The sequence below is a fragment of the Danio aesculapii genome, chromosome 4, assembly GCF_903798145.1.
Source record: "Danio aesculapii chromosome 4, fDanAes4.1, whole genome shotgun sequence".
Taxonomy (NCBI): Eukaryota; Metazoa; Chordata; class Actinopteri; order Cypriniformes; family Danionidae; genus Danio; species Danio aesculapii.
The window spans coordinates 59,391,586-59,411,760 of record NC_079438.1 but is presented as its reverse complement, the minus strand read 5'-3'; the positions used below and the strand labels follow the sequence as shown (position 1 = coordinate 59,411,760).

General features: G+C 38.9%; 1 protein-coding gene across 1 annotated transcript; it reads left to right on the top strand.

Annotated features, from left to right (window-relative positions):
- The first annotated feature begins 756 nt into the window (after positions 1 to 756).
- Positions 757 to 19,967, top strand: xpot (exportin, tRNA (nuclear export receptor for tRNAs)). Its single transcript, XM_056456287.1, has 25 exons — positions 757 to 849; positions 2,415 to 2,565; positions 3,747 to 3,829; positions 3,948 to 4,004; positions 5,570 to 5,639; positions 6,030 to 6,248; positions 6,664 to 6,848; positions 7,646 to 7,814; positions 8,731 to 8,967; positions 9,598 to 9,636; positions 9,737 to 9,799; positions 10,004 to 10,128; positions 11,691 to 11,835; positions 12,059 to 12,178; positions 12,264 to 12,358; positions 13,417 to 13,486; positions 13,607 to 13,845; positions 15,841 to 16,126; positions 16,469 to 16,658; positions 16,998 to 17,114; positions 17,553 to 17,668; positions 17,745 to 17,792; positions 17,886 to 17,954; positions 18,488 to 18,544; positions 19,355 to 19,967. The coding sequence occupies exons 2-25, from the start codon at positions 2,476 to 2,478 to the stop codon at positions 19,379 to 19,381; spliced, it is 2,916 nt and encodes a 971-aa protein (XP_056312262.1). The 5' UTR covers positions 757 to 849; positions 2,415 to 2,475; the 3' UTR covers positions 19,382 to 19,967.
- The last annotated feature ends 208 nt before the right edge of the window (positions 19,968 to 20,175 follow it).

Here is a 20,175-nt window from a genome sequence, read left to right as displayed (position 1 = left end):
GATTTACAATAAATGAATGAATATACAGACATGGGTAGGCATATGTGAATTAAACTAAATGCTTAAATGTGTATTTTGGATCTGAAATACTGATATGAAAAGCTATAAATGCTCGATTAATGATATATTACTGTAAAAGCGAAATTAAACATAGTGGATGTAATCCAGTTCAGTTCATTAAGATTTCCTTCGACTTCTGTGTCATTGTTTGGTCAATAGAGTCCTCTAGTGGACAGAAATAAACTTAACAGGCTGATTAAATGGCTGTGATTTGCTGTTAAATTGTGTGCGAGGAGGGAAATAATGGAAATCTCTCTCTATATATATTTTATTATTATTATTATTATTATTATTATTATTCAAATGTCTATATTATTTTTCTTTATTCTTCCAGCCCTGTAATAAATACTGGTGTTACATTACTGTTAAAGTTATTGTTTCTACTTTAAATAAAAGATAAAATAGTTACATTTCCTCATTTTTATATGTATTTTTATGTATTATTTTGTTTTTCATCATAGCATCTACTGTTTTTTTACTGTAACATTATTGACAATCATACAACATTGTAAGATGACTGACATATGCAACAGTCATAGGAAAGTTGGTTGCATACTTTACCCAAAGACTATAGAATACAATATAAATTCTATATGAGAACTTTGCTGCTGTACATACACATGCAAATGTGGTTTTCTGCCCTCTTATATTTACGTGAAGCGTGCGCGCTCCTGTGCTTGAAGTTCTTCCTGTTCTCGTGCGCCGCACTTCCGGTCGGCCAGACACGCCACTGTTCAATCTGTTACATGCGCACTGAGGGCGGATGAAGATGGAGCGGTAAAGTTCATGGTAAGCTATAGTAACGTTTACTTTATCCGTTAATTTACACCGTCGCCGCATGTTTTATTCATTTGGATTAAAGTTTCGGGCGAGTCTTTTGTGTGACAGCGCGCGCCTGCACGAGCCGTCATGACCATCACATTCACAACACGCGTATCAGTCCGTTAAGCCGATCATTCATCAGTCTACTGATTTAACGGGACACATATTCATCGGTTTAGCTGTACGAGGGAGGTTTGTCGTTATTTCGTTGTGTTTTCTCGGTCTGTCACGCCACGTTCACTGAGATTCCGCACGCGCGTGACACGCTTGTCGGTTAGCAACGTGAGCGCGCAGAAGAAAGTCGGTTGTTTTTAAAATACGAGAACAAAACCGTGAAATTAGCGAATATTTGAGCTAAATCTAATAGTACCGTGAATATGTAAAGGTGTTTAGTGTTAGTAGGTCATATGGGGTTGATTAAACTCACTATTGGGCCCGTGTTGCATCAGAAAAGTGCTGTGTATCTGTCAGATCGTATGTCATGATAATGGAGTACTACAGTATTGATTCCCGCTGAATTAATACGTGCTTGTCAAAATATTAAACTATTACCATGGTACACCTCCTATCACCTTCACCATGCCATAACGTGGTGTTGTGGTACTTTCTGTGAGTGAAAGAATAAAGGAGAGTGCTGATTCAGCCTGTGTGTGTTTGGTCATTTGTCTGTTGTTGTTCTGAAGAGGTCATTCATTATTCCTCGATATATATTGACGTTTGCATTATCAATCAGCCTTTTGTCATTTACATTAACATTGTAATTGAGAATAAATCATGTGCATGATGGTAAAGAGGTATTTGTTTGTTTTTTTCCATGCTTTAGTGCTTTTTTTTTAGAATTTGTTTAACTCTTAATGCAAAGTATTTTTAAAGCTAAAATATAAATTATATTAATTCATCATAAAATATTCTCATGAATGAGTGAATGTGAAAGAAAAGTTTTGTATGTTTTTAGTATTTGATCACTACAACCATTATCAAACACAGCTGATCTAACTAATTAAGTTGTTTCAGACTACTAGTGTCTAGTAGCCTTGCACACCTTGATTGGTTGGATCACCAAAATTCCTGAGTTCGAGACCCATGGTGTTTTTTTTTTATCCTGCTGGGGTTTGTTGGTGGGCAAACAAAAACATTTCTTTAATATATCCATAAATTTTGTTTTAGGGTTTTTAAACACTTGCTAAGCTTTTAGCCATCTCTTCTGGGTCAAAACAGACCTGAACACATTACAAAATTCTGTTATTCCTCTTGTAGAAAATATTGTCTGAAATTATCATATTTGCAGGTATAACATTAGCTGTTGCGTGTCAACATTATATTTCCAAGTGCGGGGTTGTGGCTGGTAGGGCATCCACTGTGTAAAATATGCTGGAATAGTTGGCGGTTCATCCCGCTGTGGCGACCCTTGATAAATAACGGACTAGCCTGAATAAAAATGAATGAACGTCAACATGATATTGTCCACTGATCACCACTTTCAATCTTAATAGTGTTTGATTTTGTTGTGTGTGTGTGTGTATCTTTCTCAGATGTGTGTGTCCTATGTGGAGATTTGGAATAAAGTGATCGAGGACAGCAGCTAACCCACGTATGGCCTGCGAGTCGGCGTTACCTGCCATCATGGACGAGCAGGCCCTCATGGGACTGAACCCCAACGCTGACGCTTGCTACAGGCAGAGGGTAAGCGCAGAAAAACATGTGCATTGACAGACGCTGGCACAATTCACACACTCAAAACTTGCATGCTTGTTTATGAGCCAGGGGTCAAACAAACAAAAAAAACGGTTAAAAGCGTAGGGGACTGTTGATTCATACACAAAAGAGACAGCAGCTTTTTATGTTGCTATTAAACAGGAAAAATACACACTAGATAGCTAGATAGATACTGTATTTGTGTTTTGGAACATTCCATCTGTACTGTATGGTGGTATAGTGTTTATTTTTGACCATTCTGCTGTGGAGATATTTCATTTTAGTTTGCCCAGATTAGCTGACGGTACTAACCAGAAACGTGAAGCCAGTGCATAATGTTAATGAAGTTTTTATGTTGAATTATTATTGCTATTATTAAGTCAAAAGTAAATCCAGTGGTCCATAACATTGCTGGTGACACAGCTCAAACCCCGCCCCCTTAGCAAACCAAACCGTGGCATTGGTGTATCTCCTATTATGAACAATTCTATGCAAATTTAACCTTGTCATGAAAACAATACAGCTTTCACTAAAATAACGAAACTTTTTCTAAGTTTTATTCGGATTTTACAGTACTGTAAAATGCTCAGAAATGTCTCTGGTAAATAAAAAAAAAAAGTTAGAAATTGTTGACAGTCACACAAGTGGCAATTTCACATACGTTACATCCATAATGGAGAGATGTCACATGCATAAGGAATCTTTTTCATCATAAATGTAAAATGAAGTTAATATTTGTCTATTGAGAGACACCGCTTATCTCTTTTGTGCTGTTCAGTTTAAAATAAATGTAAATAGAAGAGTTAAAAACATTTAGGCAATTAGCATTTGTATATTCAACAAAAAAATTGTTTTATGATGAGCACTTTATTATTATTTTACTATTTATTATTCTGATTTTGCATCTGAATTCTGTTAATCATAAAGCACTCTTTATTCCATTGGTATCTTTGCTCTGTTGTGTTTATCTGCTCATTTATTTTCTTATATTTTATGCAAATGTACTTTCATACAAATTAATCTCAATCACACATTCCTCCCAAATAGATCTATTTAAGTCATTTGGAATTGTATTCATATCAGACTATTAATATTGCAGTAAAACAGTAATTTTTTCTATTATTATTCCTAAGAAAACCACAATATTGACTCATGCCGTGTGTTTTCAGGCGCTGGCATATTTCGAGCAGTTGAAGGTGTCTCTGGATGGATGGGAGGTGTGTGCTGAAGCCCTCGCTAAAGGCGTTTACAGGTGAGATGCACAGAAATGTCAGATTAGTGTAGTGTTTACTCATTTGCCAAACTGGAAAAGCATATTATTCACTATTATGTGCAACATTATTAATGTACTGTATGCTTTTCTTTGTCAGTGACGATCATGTGAAGTTCTTCTGCTTTCAAGTCCTGGAGCACCAGATCAAATTCAGGTATCAGAACATTACATGTGCAACAAGTGAAATGTTTGTATCAGAATTAAACTTAAAATAAACGAAATTCTATTAAAAGAAACTTAGGATGAAACAACATCCACATAACAATGTGTGGCACTTATACAAAAGTATTCATTTATTATAACTCCCATTTGTTACAGTATTAATTCAGCTTTGGTAATGGTAGAGGTGTGAACCTATACTGGTCTCACGGTTCGGTTACAATTATCATGCCATCGATTCGGTGCATCATGGTGCATTGATGATGCTTTCCATACACAAATTTTGGGGGGTGGCTATAACAAGCTGTCTGTATAAACACACACACACACAGCACTACACTGTCTCTCATTCACACACAGACATAGACAGCACCAAACAGACGCACACACACATACGCGCACTGAAAAACACACCACACGCGCTTGCTTGCTCGCTCGCTCGTTAGGGAGTGATATTGTGAAACCGCCCATTCCTGTTAAAATTACACCAGAGTTACCGACCGCTCCTGCACTTTATTCGGAATACATACAGCTGAGAGGAAAAGAGAGGGCAGAACATTCATTCAGAGTGCATGTTAACTCACAGTACATTATTGTTATCAAGCACAACTATGTATTTTAAGAATTTATTAGTTAATGGTATTAGATAAGATTGCATACTCCATCTTCACAGAGTAAAATAAAGGGGAAAAGGCAAAATACAATTTTTACATTTTAATGAAAAAACTAATTATCCGTGTGTCACGGAGACTTTTTTTCGTTCTGGTCTCAAACTTTAAAATCTTCAAAAATGGTAATGTTGTATTAGCACTGTAGTGCGAAGTGTCTTTATAATGCAGAGTGAATTACTGGTTACTCACTGAAGCTAACACTAAGCTGGGAAAACTAGGTTGCTGTTGGAAGTGGTGTTAGTGAGGCCAGTAGGGGGTGCTCAACTTGCGGTGTAACTGTGTAACTCCTAATAGCCTAGTCCAGTGAAGGGGATGCTATACTGTCAGTGAGCGCCGTCTTTCGGAAGAGACGTTAAACCGAAGTCCTGACTCTGGTTATTAAAAATCCCATAGCACTTGTAAAGTGTAGGGGTGTAACCTGCGGTGTCCTTGCCAAAGTCCCTCCCTACTATATCTGTCACAGCGCAACCTGGAAAACTAATGAGGCAAATGAACACAAACACAATTTTATACACAGGTAAGTAAAGGTGAGCTCGCACTGGTAAGTGAGACTTCAGTGTCCACCCTCTGAGCCCTTTCTCCTGTCTCCGCCTTCCGCCTCCTATCTCCGCTCAGGTCGAACCCAGCGTCGGTAGAGGCCCTTGAGTCGGTTATAGGTCTGTAGGGGTTTCTCTAGCAGGTGTCACCGTCTGCTGGAATCATTGTACGTTTCTGTAGAGATGTCAAATTTTGTCAGCACTGCCTCAATGATCCTCATAGACCTCTTCATCCATAGTGAGGTATGCTTTGTGCATTTATGGTGAGAAGAGGAAGGGTGAAACTTGATTTTAATACTGTGTTTTTAATTGATGATTACTGTCATAATAACTGATGTGATGTGTGTTTTCAGACACGGGTCGCTTTCTGCAGCTCAACAGCAACTGATTCGAGAGACTCTGATGAAGTGGTTGCAGACTCAGGTCAGTGTGGTGTGTTTGCTGTGTGATTGATATACACTGATTCATATACACCCACAGGTCATTGTATTTAATCAAATTTTAAATGGTCATGGAAACAAATCATCAGGGAAACATTTTATTATACTAACCGTTCATCATTAGAGTTTTGAGCTGTTGAAGACAATGCCAACGATTAGGAGGAATATAAATGTGTAGTTTTAGATGAAGCACAAATGAACAGCGACAGGAATCTATAGACTGACACAGACGAAAACATTTGACCTTTTTCAGACAGATAACGTTAGTCCTTTTTTCAATCTGTCGCTATAGCAACACACAGGCATTTGTAGCTCCGCCCTCTTTTGAACGGAGCACCAAAATGTGCATTTGAACTGCTGTGTGTTTGTGCAGCTGATGAACGTGCATCCAGAGAAACCCTTCATCAGGAATAAGGCGGCGCAGGTTTTCGCCCTGACTTTTGTGATGGAGTATCTGACTTTATGGCCTAAATTCTTCTTCGACGTCCTGGCTCTGGTGGGTCTCAGTCCAAATGGTGTGGACATTTACCTGCGGACACTGATGGCCATCGATGCGGAGGTGGTGGATCGGGACATCCTACACAGCCCTGAGGTAAACCAGCAGGAGAAATGGCAAAAACCTGATCTATTCTGGCCATCATTTATAGGCTTATGCCAGGATCCAAATTGTCTTATTGCAGTTAATGGCTGAAGCTTTTATCACAGTAAACAGTATTATGAAGATATTGACAGGTTGTTTGCAGGGTCTTAAAAAGTATTAAAAATTCTATTTTACTAGATAATAAGTTTTGAATAATTTGATTATACAATGTATAGTTTTATGCTTAATGTTTGATCAATGGGATGCAGTGTAGTTTATGAAATCAATAAAAAAATCCTGCTAGATTTGACATGGTCGCAGCCTCAGATTTCACGTACAATATCTTTTTTATTTCCTGCTTGTTAAAATTGCATTAAAAATAAGAGATGTTTAAAAACTCTCTCTCTTTCTCTCTGCTCTTCACCAGGAGACTCGTAGAAACACTCTGATTAAAGACGGCATGCGTGAGCAGTGCATCCCGGCTCTGGTGGAGTCTTGGTTCCAGATACTGCAGACGTACCAGCACACACACAGCGAGCTGACCTGCCAGTGTCTGGAGGTGGTGGGAGCCTTCGTGTCCTGGATCGACCTCAATCTCATAGCCAACGACAGGTCAGAGCTGCGCAAATCCCACATCGCAGAGATGTGGGATTTTTTTCCATAGTTTTAATAAATGATTTCTAATAACTGATGTCTTTTCTCTTAGCCATGATGACAGTAGATAATATTTGACTAGATATTATTCAAGATACTAGTATTCAGCTTAAAGTGACATTTAAATGTTTAATAAGGTAATTAATTAGGGTAAAGTTAGGGTAATTAGGATCATTGTATAACTGGTTTGTTCTGTAGACAATCTAAAACAAATATTGCTTAAGGGGGCTAATAATATTGACCTTAAAATTGTTAACAAATTAAAAACAGCTTTTATTCTAGCTGAAATAAAGCTAAAAAAGACTTTCTCCAGGAGACAAAATATAATAGACATCATTTAGGAAGTATTAGGGGGAAAAGTATCACAAGATGGTGAATAATTTAGACTTCATCTGTGTATCCAGGCTGAACCTCATGATCTTTTTAGTTGAAGTCAAGCTTGTTAATAGGTTGGTTTAAGTTCCAAGATTGAACTATTGCAGAAATGACATCCTAATGTCAATACAAAATACCAAAAAAGCTAAATAAAATGAAAATTAAATACAAAGTTACTCAAACATTTCTACATCAAACCATTTATACAGCATCCCTACATCAATTTAAGTGCTAGTTACTGAAAGTTGTCTGTTAATTTCATGAAACAGTCTAATGCCCTAAGATATGGTTGAACAAGCATATGATTTCGTCCTTGTTTGATTTCTTTGCTTCCCGACCAGTTTTTTCACCTTGTTAATGTCATGCTGTTGTTTGTGTAGGTTTGTGAATCTGTTGCTCAGTCACATGTCCATGGAGGAGCTGCGGGAGGCTGCGTGTGATTGTCTGTTTGAGATTGTCAATAAAGGCATGGATCCTGTGGACAAAACCAAACTGGTGGAGTCTCTGTGTCAGGTGCTGCAGTCCGCTGGCTTCTTCAATGTGGAGCAGGTCAGCTTCTCACACACTACACCACATCTATACATCAGCTGCTAAGGAAAAGTAGTGGTAGTGTACTTTATTGTCCTCAAAAGGAAATTTAGGTCACTCTTTATAATAACTGCACACTAGGAGTCATTTATCAAGCATTAGAATATGATTAATTCCTCATTTAAGCATTAACTGGTAATCCTTTACAATATGGTCGTATTAGTTGATGCATTTTATGTTAGTTGTTCATTGTTTGTTTATGTTAACTCATGGTGCATTAACTATTGTTTACAAGCATGCATTTGGATGTTAATGCATTAGTGAATGTTGAACTATGATTAATAAATGCTGTAGAGGTTTCGTTCATACTTTGTGTTAGTAAATGCATTCATGAAACCTTATTGCAAAGTGTGACCCATTAACATTTATAGACATAAGTAGTTTATAACTAAAGCTATAAATGCTGTATTCTGGATTTGTGAGCACATGCAGGGCTTGACACCAACTATTTTGCTTACCAGTCATTTTCCAAAGTTACTATCCGCTTTGCATTTTCAATAGTCAGAACGTTGTTGTTGGTAAATTATATTTTATATGCTTAAATTTGTCTCTTGCATGCTAAAAGTACTTGATTAAAGGCATTTTATTTGGTATAGTTAAAAGAAAAAATTCTGACCATCTTAATTATGATATATATATATTATTTCTTTTTTTCTTTTATTAATTTTTCTTTTATTTTACTCCAGCTGGAGAAAGTCTTATTTTAGTTCATAAGAAAAAATGTAATGGGAAATACTATGGAAAATTTTCCTTGCCTTTTTTTAACAGAAAAAAATAATAATAATTTCACAATAATGTTTCATTATTCATTCATTGCGTTTCATTAGATAAAGAAGACTTAAAATCCCTGATTCCTTTTGTCTTGTGTTTGCATCAGGAGGAGGATGTGGATTTTCTGGCCAAGTTCTCTCGGCTGGTGAACGGGATGGGTCAGTCTCTGGTACTGAGCTGGACCAAACTCAGCAAGACAACAGATGAGAAGCTTTCTGCAGAAACACTGCGTGCTGTCGAGTCCAAGGTTCCTCTGATGCTACAGCTGCTAATCCATGAAGATGACGACATTTCAGCTAACATCGTCTGCTTCTGTTACGACTACCTGCATGTGCTCAAACAGGTACACACACACACTCATACTTGTGTACATTGTTTAAAAGGACTCTCCATAGGCGTAATCCATTCTATACAGTAAAAGCACGTATTTTATACCCCTAAACCCAACAGACACAGCAAACTTGAATGTGAAAAAACCCTGTTAAGTATGATTAAGAGTTTTGAATTACAGGTACATGAACCAGCTTAATGTACAAATAGCTTAAATACCTGTCATTAAAGAACTTTGTGTCCCTGTAAACCACATAAACCTGTTTACACATACACACAAATCACACCACCTGTAGCACTCACTCACTCAGTCATCTCTGTATGCACCAGACACTTTCTTATCAACACTCCATGTGTCTGAAAACATCTGGCTATTATTGGTGTGCGCTGCAAGTGAGTGGGTTTTACAAACCACCTGTATGACACACTCTTCTGTCTATATGTATGAAAAATCATACATCTCATAGCATTTATATCCTGCTACTCTCTAATGATTTGAAGTTTTATTCTCACTTGTAAGTTGCCTTGGACAAATAAATGAGTAAATGTAAACACACACACATGTTGAACCCTCATTCTGACCCTCAGGGATGATCTAACCATAATGTTAATCTTCAGTTTTTTGTTTGTGTGGGTTTTTCAGCTTCCAGCACTCAACGAGCAGCAGAAGAGTAATGTGGAGGTTCGCCAGCATCACCGGCTCATCTCATTCATTATGAATAGCTGATTGTTGCTGTATTGTTGACATTGAGTAACATTGTTGATGGTTGTTTTGGTAACAGGCGATCATGCTGGCTGTGATGAGCAAACTTAAGTATGATGACGAGTATAACTTTGAGAATGAGGTCAGTGTGATCTGTTTACTGCGCTATTAAACTGTTGGTCATGACAGTCAAGTGTTTGCAGATTTATACCGTGATTTTAAAGTGCTTCTGTCATTCAGAATATAATTATAACATTTCAGACACTTATTTTAATGCAGACTCTGAAAAACATTATGATAACTTTATTTAGGTCAATTGTGAGCTGTTACGTGTGTTTGTGTTCAGGGTGAAGATGAGGCCATGTTTGTGGAGTACAGGAAGCAGTTGAAGATGCTGCTGGACCGACTGGCGCAGGTTTCTCCCGAGCTGCTGCTGGAGGCTGTGCACAGAGTCTTCAACGCCACCATGCAGTAAGACATCAACACAAACACACACACACATGTGCACTAAACAAATTCCTGGCCAGTTTTTTGTGTCATTCACTTGCTAATTTCTCTCCGTCTCATTAGCTGTGTTTCCATCCAAGAATGCGAATGAACTTTATGCGCAAAACTGGATTGTCGCATAAAAGACGTGCGAATAAAGCAGCGTTTCCATCCAAAGTCAAAGCAAACAAAATCGTCACTTCCTGATTAACCGGCGCCAAATATCAACAGTAAAAACTGAATTTGCTGCAGTAGGAGAAGCTGCGTCAATCTTTCCTTCATCTAATAAATGACTTGCGCCTCAGAAGGCAATCCTGACACGCAGTGAACGCACGGTGGGGTTTGAAGGTGTCAGACGCGGAGCAAAGGCGCTCCTGATTCTGGAGGTCATTAATAATATAATAACACTAATATTAAAACGGTAAGGTGTTTTAGAATGAGCAAAACAACAGTTCAGATGGTTTACAGTGTGCTCAGCCTGCTGGTTTATCCATGTACACACATTTTCATCATCACATGATCTCTAACAAAATCACATGACCTTTTTTAATGCACATGCTGAAATTTGTGCGGTAAAAGTGTTTCCATCTTAGTTTATGCGCATCTTTTCTTATCAAATAAAAAGTTTATCCTACTCAGTTATGCGCATACGTTTTTATTCTCGTTTTCAGAATGTATGCGCATCCTGACGTTTACAGTAACCGTTTTTTTTTATGCGCATATGCAAAGTGCACATAATAGGTGGATGAAAGTATAGCTATTGGCTTGGATGTGCATCATTGATGGGGACAGACAGAATCTATGAAAAAAAAATTAAATATTTTTTTGCTGAATTTTGTATTGAATAAAAAAAAATTGCATATTGATTTTGTGAGTATAGTAAGGTTTAAAATGCAAATCCAATTAGATTTACTTGTTTGTGTCTTGTTAAAAGACTAAATGTATTAACATAAAGATATTATAAATAAATTATAGAAATATTTGCATATTGTTGAAAAATATTACTGAAATTAATACAAAAGCTGAATGAATATTATAATAACACGGTTACATACACCCTTGAGCACTTGAGAATTACACTGTTGTGACGTGTTGCACTCTGGGACATATATGTGAAGGAAATATTAAGCAGACTCTTATCTTTAGTCAAAATCAAGTGGTTAAGGGTCTGTCCATGTAAAGTTCACTTGATGAAGTGAAATGCCCTGTATGTGCTGGCAATATTGATTTCACAAAGACTTCAAAGCCACATCTTGACATGCATGATTGATTAATTTCTAGACTTGTCATGATTATTAAATAACCATCTAATTACAGTTATTAGTTTGAACCAACCATGATTTCTGTGATTTTTAAATAGCCACAAGGGGGAGACATAAACCAAAAAACAGAGACACTGTCACTAATGATAGATTTCTGTAAAGACATCAAAATTTTATTGCATATCCAGTAGTTTTGTATGCTTGTTTGTTTTTTTTGACAGTTAATCAATGGCCAAATGTCAGTCATACCAGCCGTATTGATAAGTGTGTGTGTGTTGTGTGCAGGAGCTGGCAGACAGTGCAGTTCATGGAGGTGGAGGTGTCCATCCGTCTGCTGTATATGTTGGGTGAAGCTCTTCCAGCGTCTCACGGAGCTCATTTCTCTGGAGACTCTGCCAAAACCAGCACACTGCAGGCTATGATGAGAACCGTGAGTCTGCAAGTAACATGCGTGACAATAAATATAACAAACAATTCGCTTTTATTTGCTTAACAATTAGTATTTGTTTCTGTTAAAAATAGCAATCTATGAATTATAATCTAGGTTTGCTTTTGCCATTTTTAGTCCTGGAGAATCTTGTCACACGAGTGAACATTTGACTTGATCATCTGCGTCATGATTAGAGCTGATATTGTTTTGTGTGTGCGTGCAGCTCGTCTCCTGTGGTGTCAGTGAGTATCAGCATTCCTCTGTGACTCTGGAGTTCTTCGAGACCGTTGTCCGCTATGATAAATTCTTCCTGGTGGAGCCGCAGCACATTCCCGCTGTCCTGGTAAGCATTTGAAGCAAATCACACACTGATTTCACTCGGTTAACCGGTGAAGTGTCACTCAGTGTTTTCTGTTTGTTTTGTTCAGATGGCGTTTTTAGACCACCGCGGTCTGAGACACAGCAGCCCAAAGGTGCGCAGTCGAGTGGCTTACCTGTTCTCACGCTTCATCAAAACCCTGCAGTGAGTCCTTCTGCAGAACACATACGCAGTGCTGATTTCGGAAAGGATCATCTAGCACTGAAGACTGATGTTTTTGCATCCCATGAATAAATATGTTGACTTATATTTACATTTGAACGCAGTGATTACAGGGTGTCCGCAGGGTCCTAAAGTATTAAAAGTTGATAAATCAATTATGAGAAAATTAAGGCCCTTAAAAGGTATTAAAAAGTCTTAATCACGTTTTACGAGGACTTAATTTTTGTTCAAGCTTTGTCCAAAGTGTTTGACTCCAAAAAAGCATAAATTTATTTAATTTCCTCCTCTGATATTAACAACGACGTTCTCGATCCATGCGATTAGTTTGGGCTGGGGCTTGTCCGGGTGATGTCACGTAATTCGTAGCGAAACCATAGAGTGAAACAGACGACAGACGAAATGTAAGTTTGCGTACTCCTGGTTGGAGAAAGACAGCGGCTAAAGCCTGTCGCTGAAAAAATACGCATAATTTATTCTTTCAAGCTTTTACTTCTGAGCTTATCTGAGTTCTGTTGCATGCTTGTGCTCCATTGATTTATTTAACTGTTTATTAAGTTAAATGTTTGATACTGATTAGAACTTGAAATGTGGATGAGGTCTTAAAATATTCTTTGGAGATCTTTTAAAAAGTCTTAAGGTATTGAAATTATCTTTAGGATTCCTGCATATACCCTGTAATAATGTAACATCAGCATATTACTGTGATTTCAGAAAGAATTCTCACACTGAAGGCTGATTTCTTTACATTTTTTTGCATCCCATGAATAATTAATTAATAATTAATAATTTGGTGTACTGAAGATATTCAAAAACCTTTTAAAATCCTAATTATTTCAATCATTGGGTAGTGGATAGAAAAGCTGTGTTTGTTTTATGCATTCTCCTCTTTTCCTAATCAACACATTTCGTTAGCTACGTGTTTTAAATGTGCATTTGAAGGAAATAAATAGTCACTCTCCACTTGTCCATGTGGTGTATATTTACAGTGTCATTTAAATTTTGAATTGTCTAATGCTATTTTTGTGTGTGTGTTTGCACAGTAAGCACATGAATGCATTTATCGAGGACATTCTCAGCAGAATACAGGACCTGTTAGAGCTCGCTCCACCGGTAACAGCGCATAACCATCATCAGAAGCTGCAGTTACATCTTCTGGAAACATGACTGATGGTCTATTCTCTCTCTCTGTGCATGTCTCTGTGTGTCTTGTGTATCTGTTTGTGTGTTCAGGAGAATGGATTCCCAGCGCTGTTGAGCAGTGACGATCAGCTGTTCATGTTTGAGACGGCGGGTGTGCTGATAGTGAACGGTGAGTCTCCAGCGGAGCGTAAGCAGGGTCTGATGCGCGGGCTGCTCTCTCCGCTGATGGAGGCCTTCAGGATGCTGCTGGAGAAGCTGCCGCTGGAGCCGGACGAGGAGCGGCAGACGGCGCTGGCAGACTGCCTCAGTCACGCTGTGGGCTTCGCCAGGTAAGCTCATTCTGTGGAGCTCATTTCAGAGCTGAGTTTTAAAGGGCACATAGTTTACCTCTTTTTTTTATGATTTAACATGAATATTATGGTTCTTCTGAGTGTGCCAGTTTAGGTTCAGTTTAAAACACAATTCAGATTGTTTTATTATAATGTGTTCAAAAGTGTCATTTTGGGGTGTGTCCACAGCTCGCTGATTTAGGGGTGTGTTGCTTCACATGTAAATTAGTTTCGGCTTCCCGCCCAACGTAACAAGGGGGCGGAGCCATGAGCTCACCCGCTCTGTGTTTGCAACAGAGTCAGACAGGCAGACTGAGAGAAGGAGCAGGAGTGTGAGGATCCGCATTCAGCCGTACATGTACGACTCGGACACAGACCAGAGTACAAAAACTTTTGTCTTTGTACAGTTTTACAGCCAACTGTGTGCTAGTTTCAAGTGCCGAGCTTGTACACCGAGACTAATAACCACGCACACTGAATTAACTTTGACTGAGGCACCGGATGCGCCGCTTGAAGCCGCGACACGGCACACCAGACACTCTCTGTGGTGCGGCACAAACATGAAGTGTCCCGAATTGTCGCGCCACGCATTTTAGAATTCTAAACATAGGTTTCTATCAGGGTACACACAACAGCGCTTCGAGTCGGTGGCTGGACTTGAAGCACTGTTGTGTGTACCCTGATAGAAACCTATGTTTAGAATTCTAAAATGCATGGCGTTGCGTCAGTATCGCACCACGCAGAGCAGCGCTTCTGGTGTGTGACCTGCAGGCAAGTTTGTTATTTTATTTCCAATAGAGAGATGCGCACATGAGGCAACGTGCTTGCACTTTTCCAGCTGCACCTAGTTAAGATCACAGGGAGCTTCTGGGATCGCGAGAAATGCAAACCGCTGAAGTATAAGGTAGACTCAATGAGAAGTACACATGTTTGCAAACCTACGTAAGATACAACCAATAATTCCGATTAGAGCGATAATGTGGAGAATATTGATCTTGTGTTAAGCCCAATGAGCCTTGCATCTAAAAATAGAGCAAGGGTGTTCAGCTTCGACTCACGCTGAAAATGGCGGATGTGAATCAACAAACTGAGGATATGGTGACGTGCCTGTCAATCAATATTGGTGGGCGGGGGGACCGCTCTCCTACGTAAAGTTGCGGTCGGTCTGAAAACCGCTCCAATTGGTCCACTGTTTTTATGTTGTTAAATTGAAAAAAAAGCACTGGGTGTGTTTATATCACCCCAATATGACGGTCTATACACCATACATGCACATATGTCTGTCCAAACAGCTTGAAAAGTAGATTTTTCACCATAGGTGCCCTTTAGGACTAAACAGAACATATGTATACAGTGAAAACGTTTAGCAAAAACAGCATGGCAGTAAATGGCAGACAGAGAGAAGAAAACCGCATCAAAATATGAATATAGGACCTTGTAAACACAGCCTCTACATGAAATGTACATTTTCAGCATTATTGATTTAGAATATCTTTTGCATTGGTCAGGAATTGACTCTTTTTATTAACGTTTTTTTAGTCGTATTTAATTAATCCCTAAAGTATATTTCAGTGATTCCACAACTTTGATTTACACAGTATTATTTAGTGTAAAAATGTCCACCCCCCCTCCCCCAGGAAGTATATGCTGAAATATTTAGTGTATATTTAAATTACAACATTCGTCATGCTTTTTTAAAGATATGGATTAAAAATGAAGTGTGTGGGGTTTAAAGAATATTTGTTATACTGTGATCTCTATTCTGATTCCATCTACCCTTTTAGTGGCTTTATTTGCTCTCTTTTGTTTTATAAAGTATATGTATAGAATAAATAATACAGAAAGAAAAATGAAATGAAAAGGCATATGAGACGAGCAAAAAGGACCAAAATCTCCAAATGAGTATGTGAAGAGTCTGCAGCTCTTTCAGAAGTGTGTGTGTGTGTCGCTGTGATCCAGCAGTGTTGTCCAATACTGTATTTTATGCTCTCTCAGCCGCACCAGTAAGGCATTCAGCAATAAGCAGACAGTGAAGCAGTGCGGCTGCTCGGAGGTGTATCTGGACTGCCTGCAGACGTTCCTGCCGGCGCTCAGCTGTCCTGTGCAGCGCGGAGCTCTGCGCAGCGCCGTCCGCTCCTTCCTGCACCGCATGATCATCTGCCTGGAGGAGGAGGTGCTGCCCTTCATCCCCGCCGCATCCCAGCACATGCTGAAGGACTGCGAGGCCCGAGACCTGCAGGAGTTCATCCCGCTCATCAGCCAGATCACTGCTAAATTCAAGGTCAGACACAAAACAACACACACTGCTGTTGTTCCTCTTTACAAGATATAAAATGCGTCTCTGTTGTCTCTAGTGGGGGTAGTGAAGTTTCAGCTCAATACCTCAAATGCTTTCTAACTCCCTGAAACTGACCCAATCCTTATAATGGAAACACATAGAACGCTGCAAATCCTCACAACACATGACCAAACAGAAGTAGACGCTGCAAATTCTCTTATTATTATTATTATTATTATTATTATTATTATTATATTGTCTGACTGGAATTGCGTTTTTTTTTTTTTTTTATCTGGATATGTGATAGGTGCCGTTTAGTAATAATGTGTGTGTTTGTGTGTGCAGAACCAGGTGTCCCCGTTCCTGCAGGAGATCTTCATGCCGCTGGTGATGTCCATCTTTGAGGTGTTGTCTCGTCCTGCGGAGGAGAACGATCAGACGGCGGCACTGGAGAAGCAGATGCTGAGGAGGAGTTACTTCAGCTTCATCCAGACCATCGCCAGCAGCAGCAGCAGTCAGGTCATGGCCAGTCAGGGTGAGGAGGGGGACACACACACATACATAGTGTATGATCTGGACTCACGGTTGAGAGGTACCTGCCAATATCCCCTACACAAGTCTCAATGTGGGAATGTATTTGACTTGGCCAATCTCTAGCAAATCCTCAATTATTGACATCGAGTGTGTCTCGAATATGGACTGGGCATTGAGCTTGTGGAAGTTGATGCAGACACGCAGGGATCCATCTTTCTGTGTCCCTTACTGGGTGGCTCCTTCCACTCCTTTAATAGGTTGATGTGGTTAGGTCTGCCTGGTCTTCCCCTTGTCTGGATGGTGAATTTCATATGTTACTGTGTGTGTGTGTCTGTGACAGGAGCAGAGAACATCGAGCGTGTGCTGTTCACTATCATTCAGGGTGCTGTGGATTTCCCAGACCCTGTCGCTCAGAAGACCTGCTTCATCATCCTGTCCAGACTGGTGGAGCTCTGGGGTAAGCCAACACACACACACACACACACACACACATCACTGTTGAATGAAAAGCAGTAGTTTTTTTTGGTTTGTTTGAAGGAGCGGAGAGAAATAATGAATGAAAAACTGTTTATTATATAATTGTTTTTGTGCTAAATTGATATTTATTTTTGTTTTATTAAAGTCTACATTTTTGTAAGAAACACTGAAAAGTAGAACTTTAGAAGCTTATTGAGATCAATTTGAAGCAGTAATAAAATAATAATATATCTTTTTATTTATATGTTGTTTTTGTTATATATTGGGAGGGAAAAGCTGAAAAAATAGAACTGAAATGTAATTTGAAGCAGATTTGCTAACTCTGAACAGACAAAATTGACATCAGAGCAATTAAAAAAGGATGAATAAAGAGTAAACCAGCCTCTGAATAGCCGTAAAGGACTGTTGTTTTTCTCAGGTGGAAAAGACGGTTTGGTGGGATTTCCGGATTTCATCTATAAGCACATTATTCCTGCATGCTTCATGGCTCCGCTCAAAGCGACCTTTGACCTTTCAGATGCGCAGACAGTTCTGGTGAGTCCATCAGTCTGTGTGAAGCAGAGTTTAGCTTATTAATGCAGATAAATGAAGATCTGCTGTGTTGTTGCAGACGCTGTCCGAGTGTTCGCTGACGCTGCACATGATTCATCTCAAAAGAGTGAGTGTCAATTACAGAGTAGTTCAGCATCAACACGCCAGCATTACTGCAGACATTCACCTGCTGCATCTGTTTTGTTTGTGTTTGTTTTAGGGGCCCGAGTGTCTTCAGTTTCTGCAGGAGTATCTGCCCTCACTGCATGTCTCTCCTGAAATCACACAGGTTTGTTTCAGCTATTAGTTATTACACCAGCAAACAACTTCACTGAGCCTGTCCGATTAAAGTTGAGACATAATATAGACTACACTATTATATTTACCATTTCTAGAGCACACGTTGAAATCCTCATGGGAAAAATCCTCCAGTGTGGCTAATTATGATGCTTTTGAACTGTTAGGACTTTGAACTATATAAGTTTCTAGACATGCCGTCCAGACAAATGTCAACACTTATGCAAACATGATTATTTTAATACATTAAATGTAAACCTGTGGGTTATTGCAATACTTTTGAACTGTTGTGACTCAAAAATAAACTAAATTATATGTCAACACGTATGAAAGCATGATCCTAACAAATTAAAATGCTCTTAAATTAGGGTAAACCTTTAATATAAGTAATATAATTTAATATAATTCAACATTATAATAACTTTTAGTTTGTGTTTGTTTTTGAACAGTATCTATGTCATGATAATTCTGCAGACTTCAGGAAATGAGTAAATGTGTGACAGATAGTGTTGTTTCTCTCCTCAGGAACTGTGTCAAGTGCTTCAGCAGCCAGATGTTAAAGTCCTGAAAAACTACATGAAGGTATTTACAGGTTTTGATCATTTATGTATTCTGCAAATAACAGCTCTTTCTTTAAAAAAGGACATTTTAGCATGCGTATCAAATCTCAAAGTGTGATGCATATGAATTAATCCGTTGTGGAATAATTCACAAAACAGTGCAGTCTTGGAGTAGTGAAGATGATTTGTGTTGTGTTCCTGCTTAACAAAAGACAAAAAAGAAATATTGGGTCTGTCCCATTATTAGATTGTGGAGAAAGGAGATCCGCCTTTTTATAATCATCCTGACACGTTCAACATTTACTTCAGGATGTCAACAGCTCTGTTTCAAACTTTGCTTACGATACTAGAGCCACATATTAAACTATAGACCAAGTGTATTTGTTTATCTGAGGGCATTTTGGATTTTACCAATTGTACGGCGGCCCTGTATTGTTAAAACGCCTTTTCATATATGAAAAACAAACCCGATTTGTCTGCGCCAATAGCCTAGTGGTGAGTGCGTCGACACATAGCACCCAGGTGTTCACGGAGACCCGAGTTCGATTCCCGGCTCAGTGTCCTTTGCCAATCCTTCCCCTATCTCTGCTCCCCACACTTTCCTGTCTGTAAATCTCTACTGTCCTGTCAATAAAGGGGAAAACCCCTAATATATATATATATATATATATATATATATATATATATATATATAAAACAAACCCGATTAGAATTTTTCTTTTATCATGGGCAATTTCAGTGGCAATTATTTGAATGTGTAAGAATTACTTCGGATTCCTTATGCAATAACCTTTAGACTGCATTTGAAGGCTTTGCTTGTGTGTTTGCACAGGTTTTCTTCCAGCAGGCCAAACTTTAAACCTGTAAGTGTGAAGCGGAGGCCGACAGACAGCGCCACCTACAGACCACCATAATGACAGAGCTTTAGCATAGGAGCTACTTTTGCACTTAAAGAAGCTGAACCACACCCATCCTGCCTGCGGGACACCGACCCAACAGGAGTCACGTGGGGATTGGCTGGCACGTGACGTGACCACGCCCCAACACTGACCTCGGCCCTATCAGAGTTGAGCTCTCCACGGCGGTTTAGCCACCCAGACTGAAAGCGAGGTCTGTGATTGGACGAGACGGAGAGCCAATGGGGTTTGTGAGGGTGGGGGGCGGGGCTTCTGGACAGAATTTCAAAGGAAATCATTTCCATTTGAAATGCACCGTAATTGTTACAGAGGATTCTGGTGGTTACTAGAACGAGTTGAAATGAAATGTTTATTATTTCTTCCTTTTGCGTGTGCGAGAAATCTGATTATTTTTTTCTCAAAGTTCTGTTTAAGAAGGGCCTGATTCCGATTATTTAATTTAGTTGTTGTTTTTTTTTAATTTGTAAAAATGAAGCATAGGTTTTAGTTTGAGGTGATGATGAGCTTAATAAATGGAAGTGCTCTTGATGCAGACTCGACATGGCAGAAATGCTTATTTACAATGGTTTTTTTTTATGATTATTAATTTTGAATTGCTGCTGGACGATCTGCACACTGCAAAAAAAATAAAAGTTTCTTAGTTTGTCTTGTTATTAGTCCAAATATCTAACAATTCTTGAAGCATTTTCTTGACAAGCAAAAAATACTGTGTATTAAGAATTGAGTAAAGTGTTTT

Excerpts from the sequence above, each read along its gene's own strand:
- xpot (XM_056456287.1), top strand. The coding sequence starts at position 2,476 with ATGGCCTGCGAGTCGGCGTTACCTGCCATCATGGACGAGCAGGCCCTC. Across the intron at positions 11,836-12,058 it reads TGCAGGCTATGATGAGAACC|CTCGTCTCCTGTGGTGTCAG; the intron begins GTGAGTCTGCAA and ends GTGTGCGTGCAG. Across the intron at positions 17,793-17,885 it reads ACATGATTCATCTCAAAAGA|GGGCCCGAGTGTCTTCAGTT; the intron begins GTGAGTGTCAAT and ends TGTTTGTTTTAG.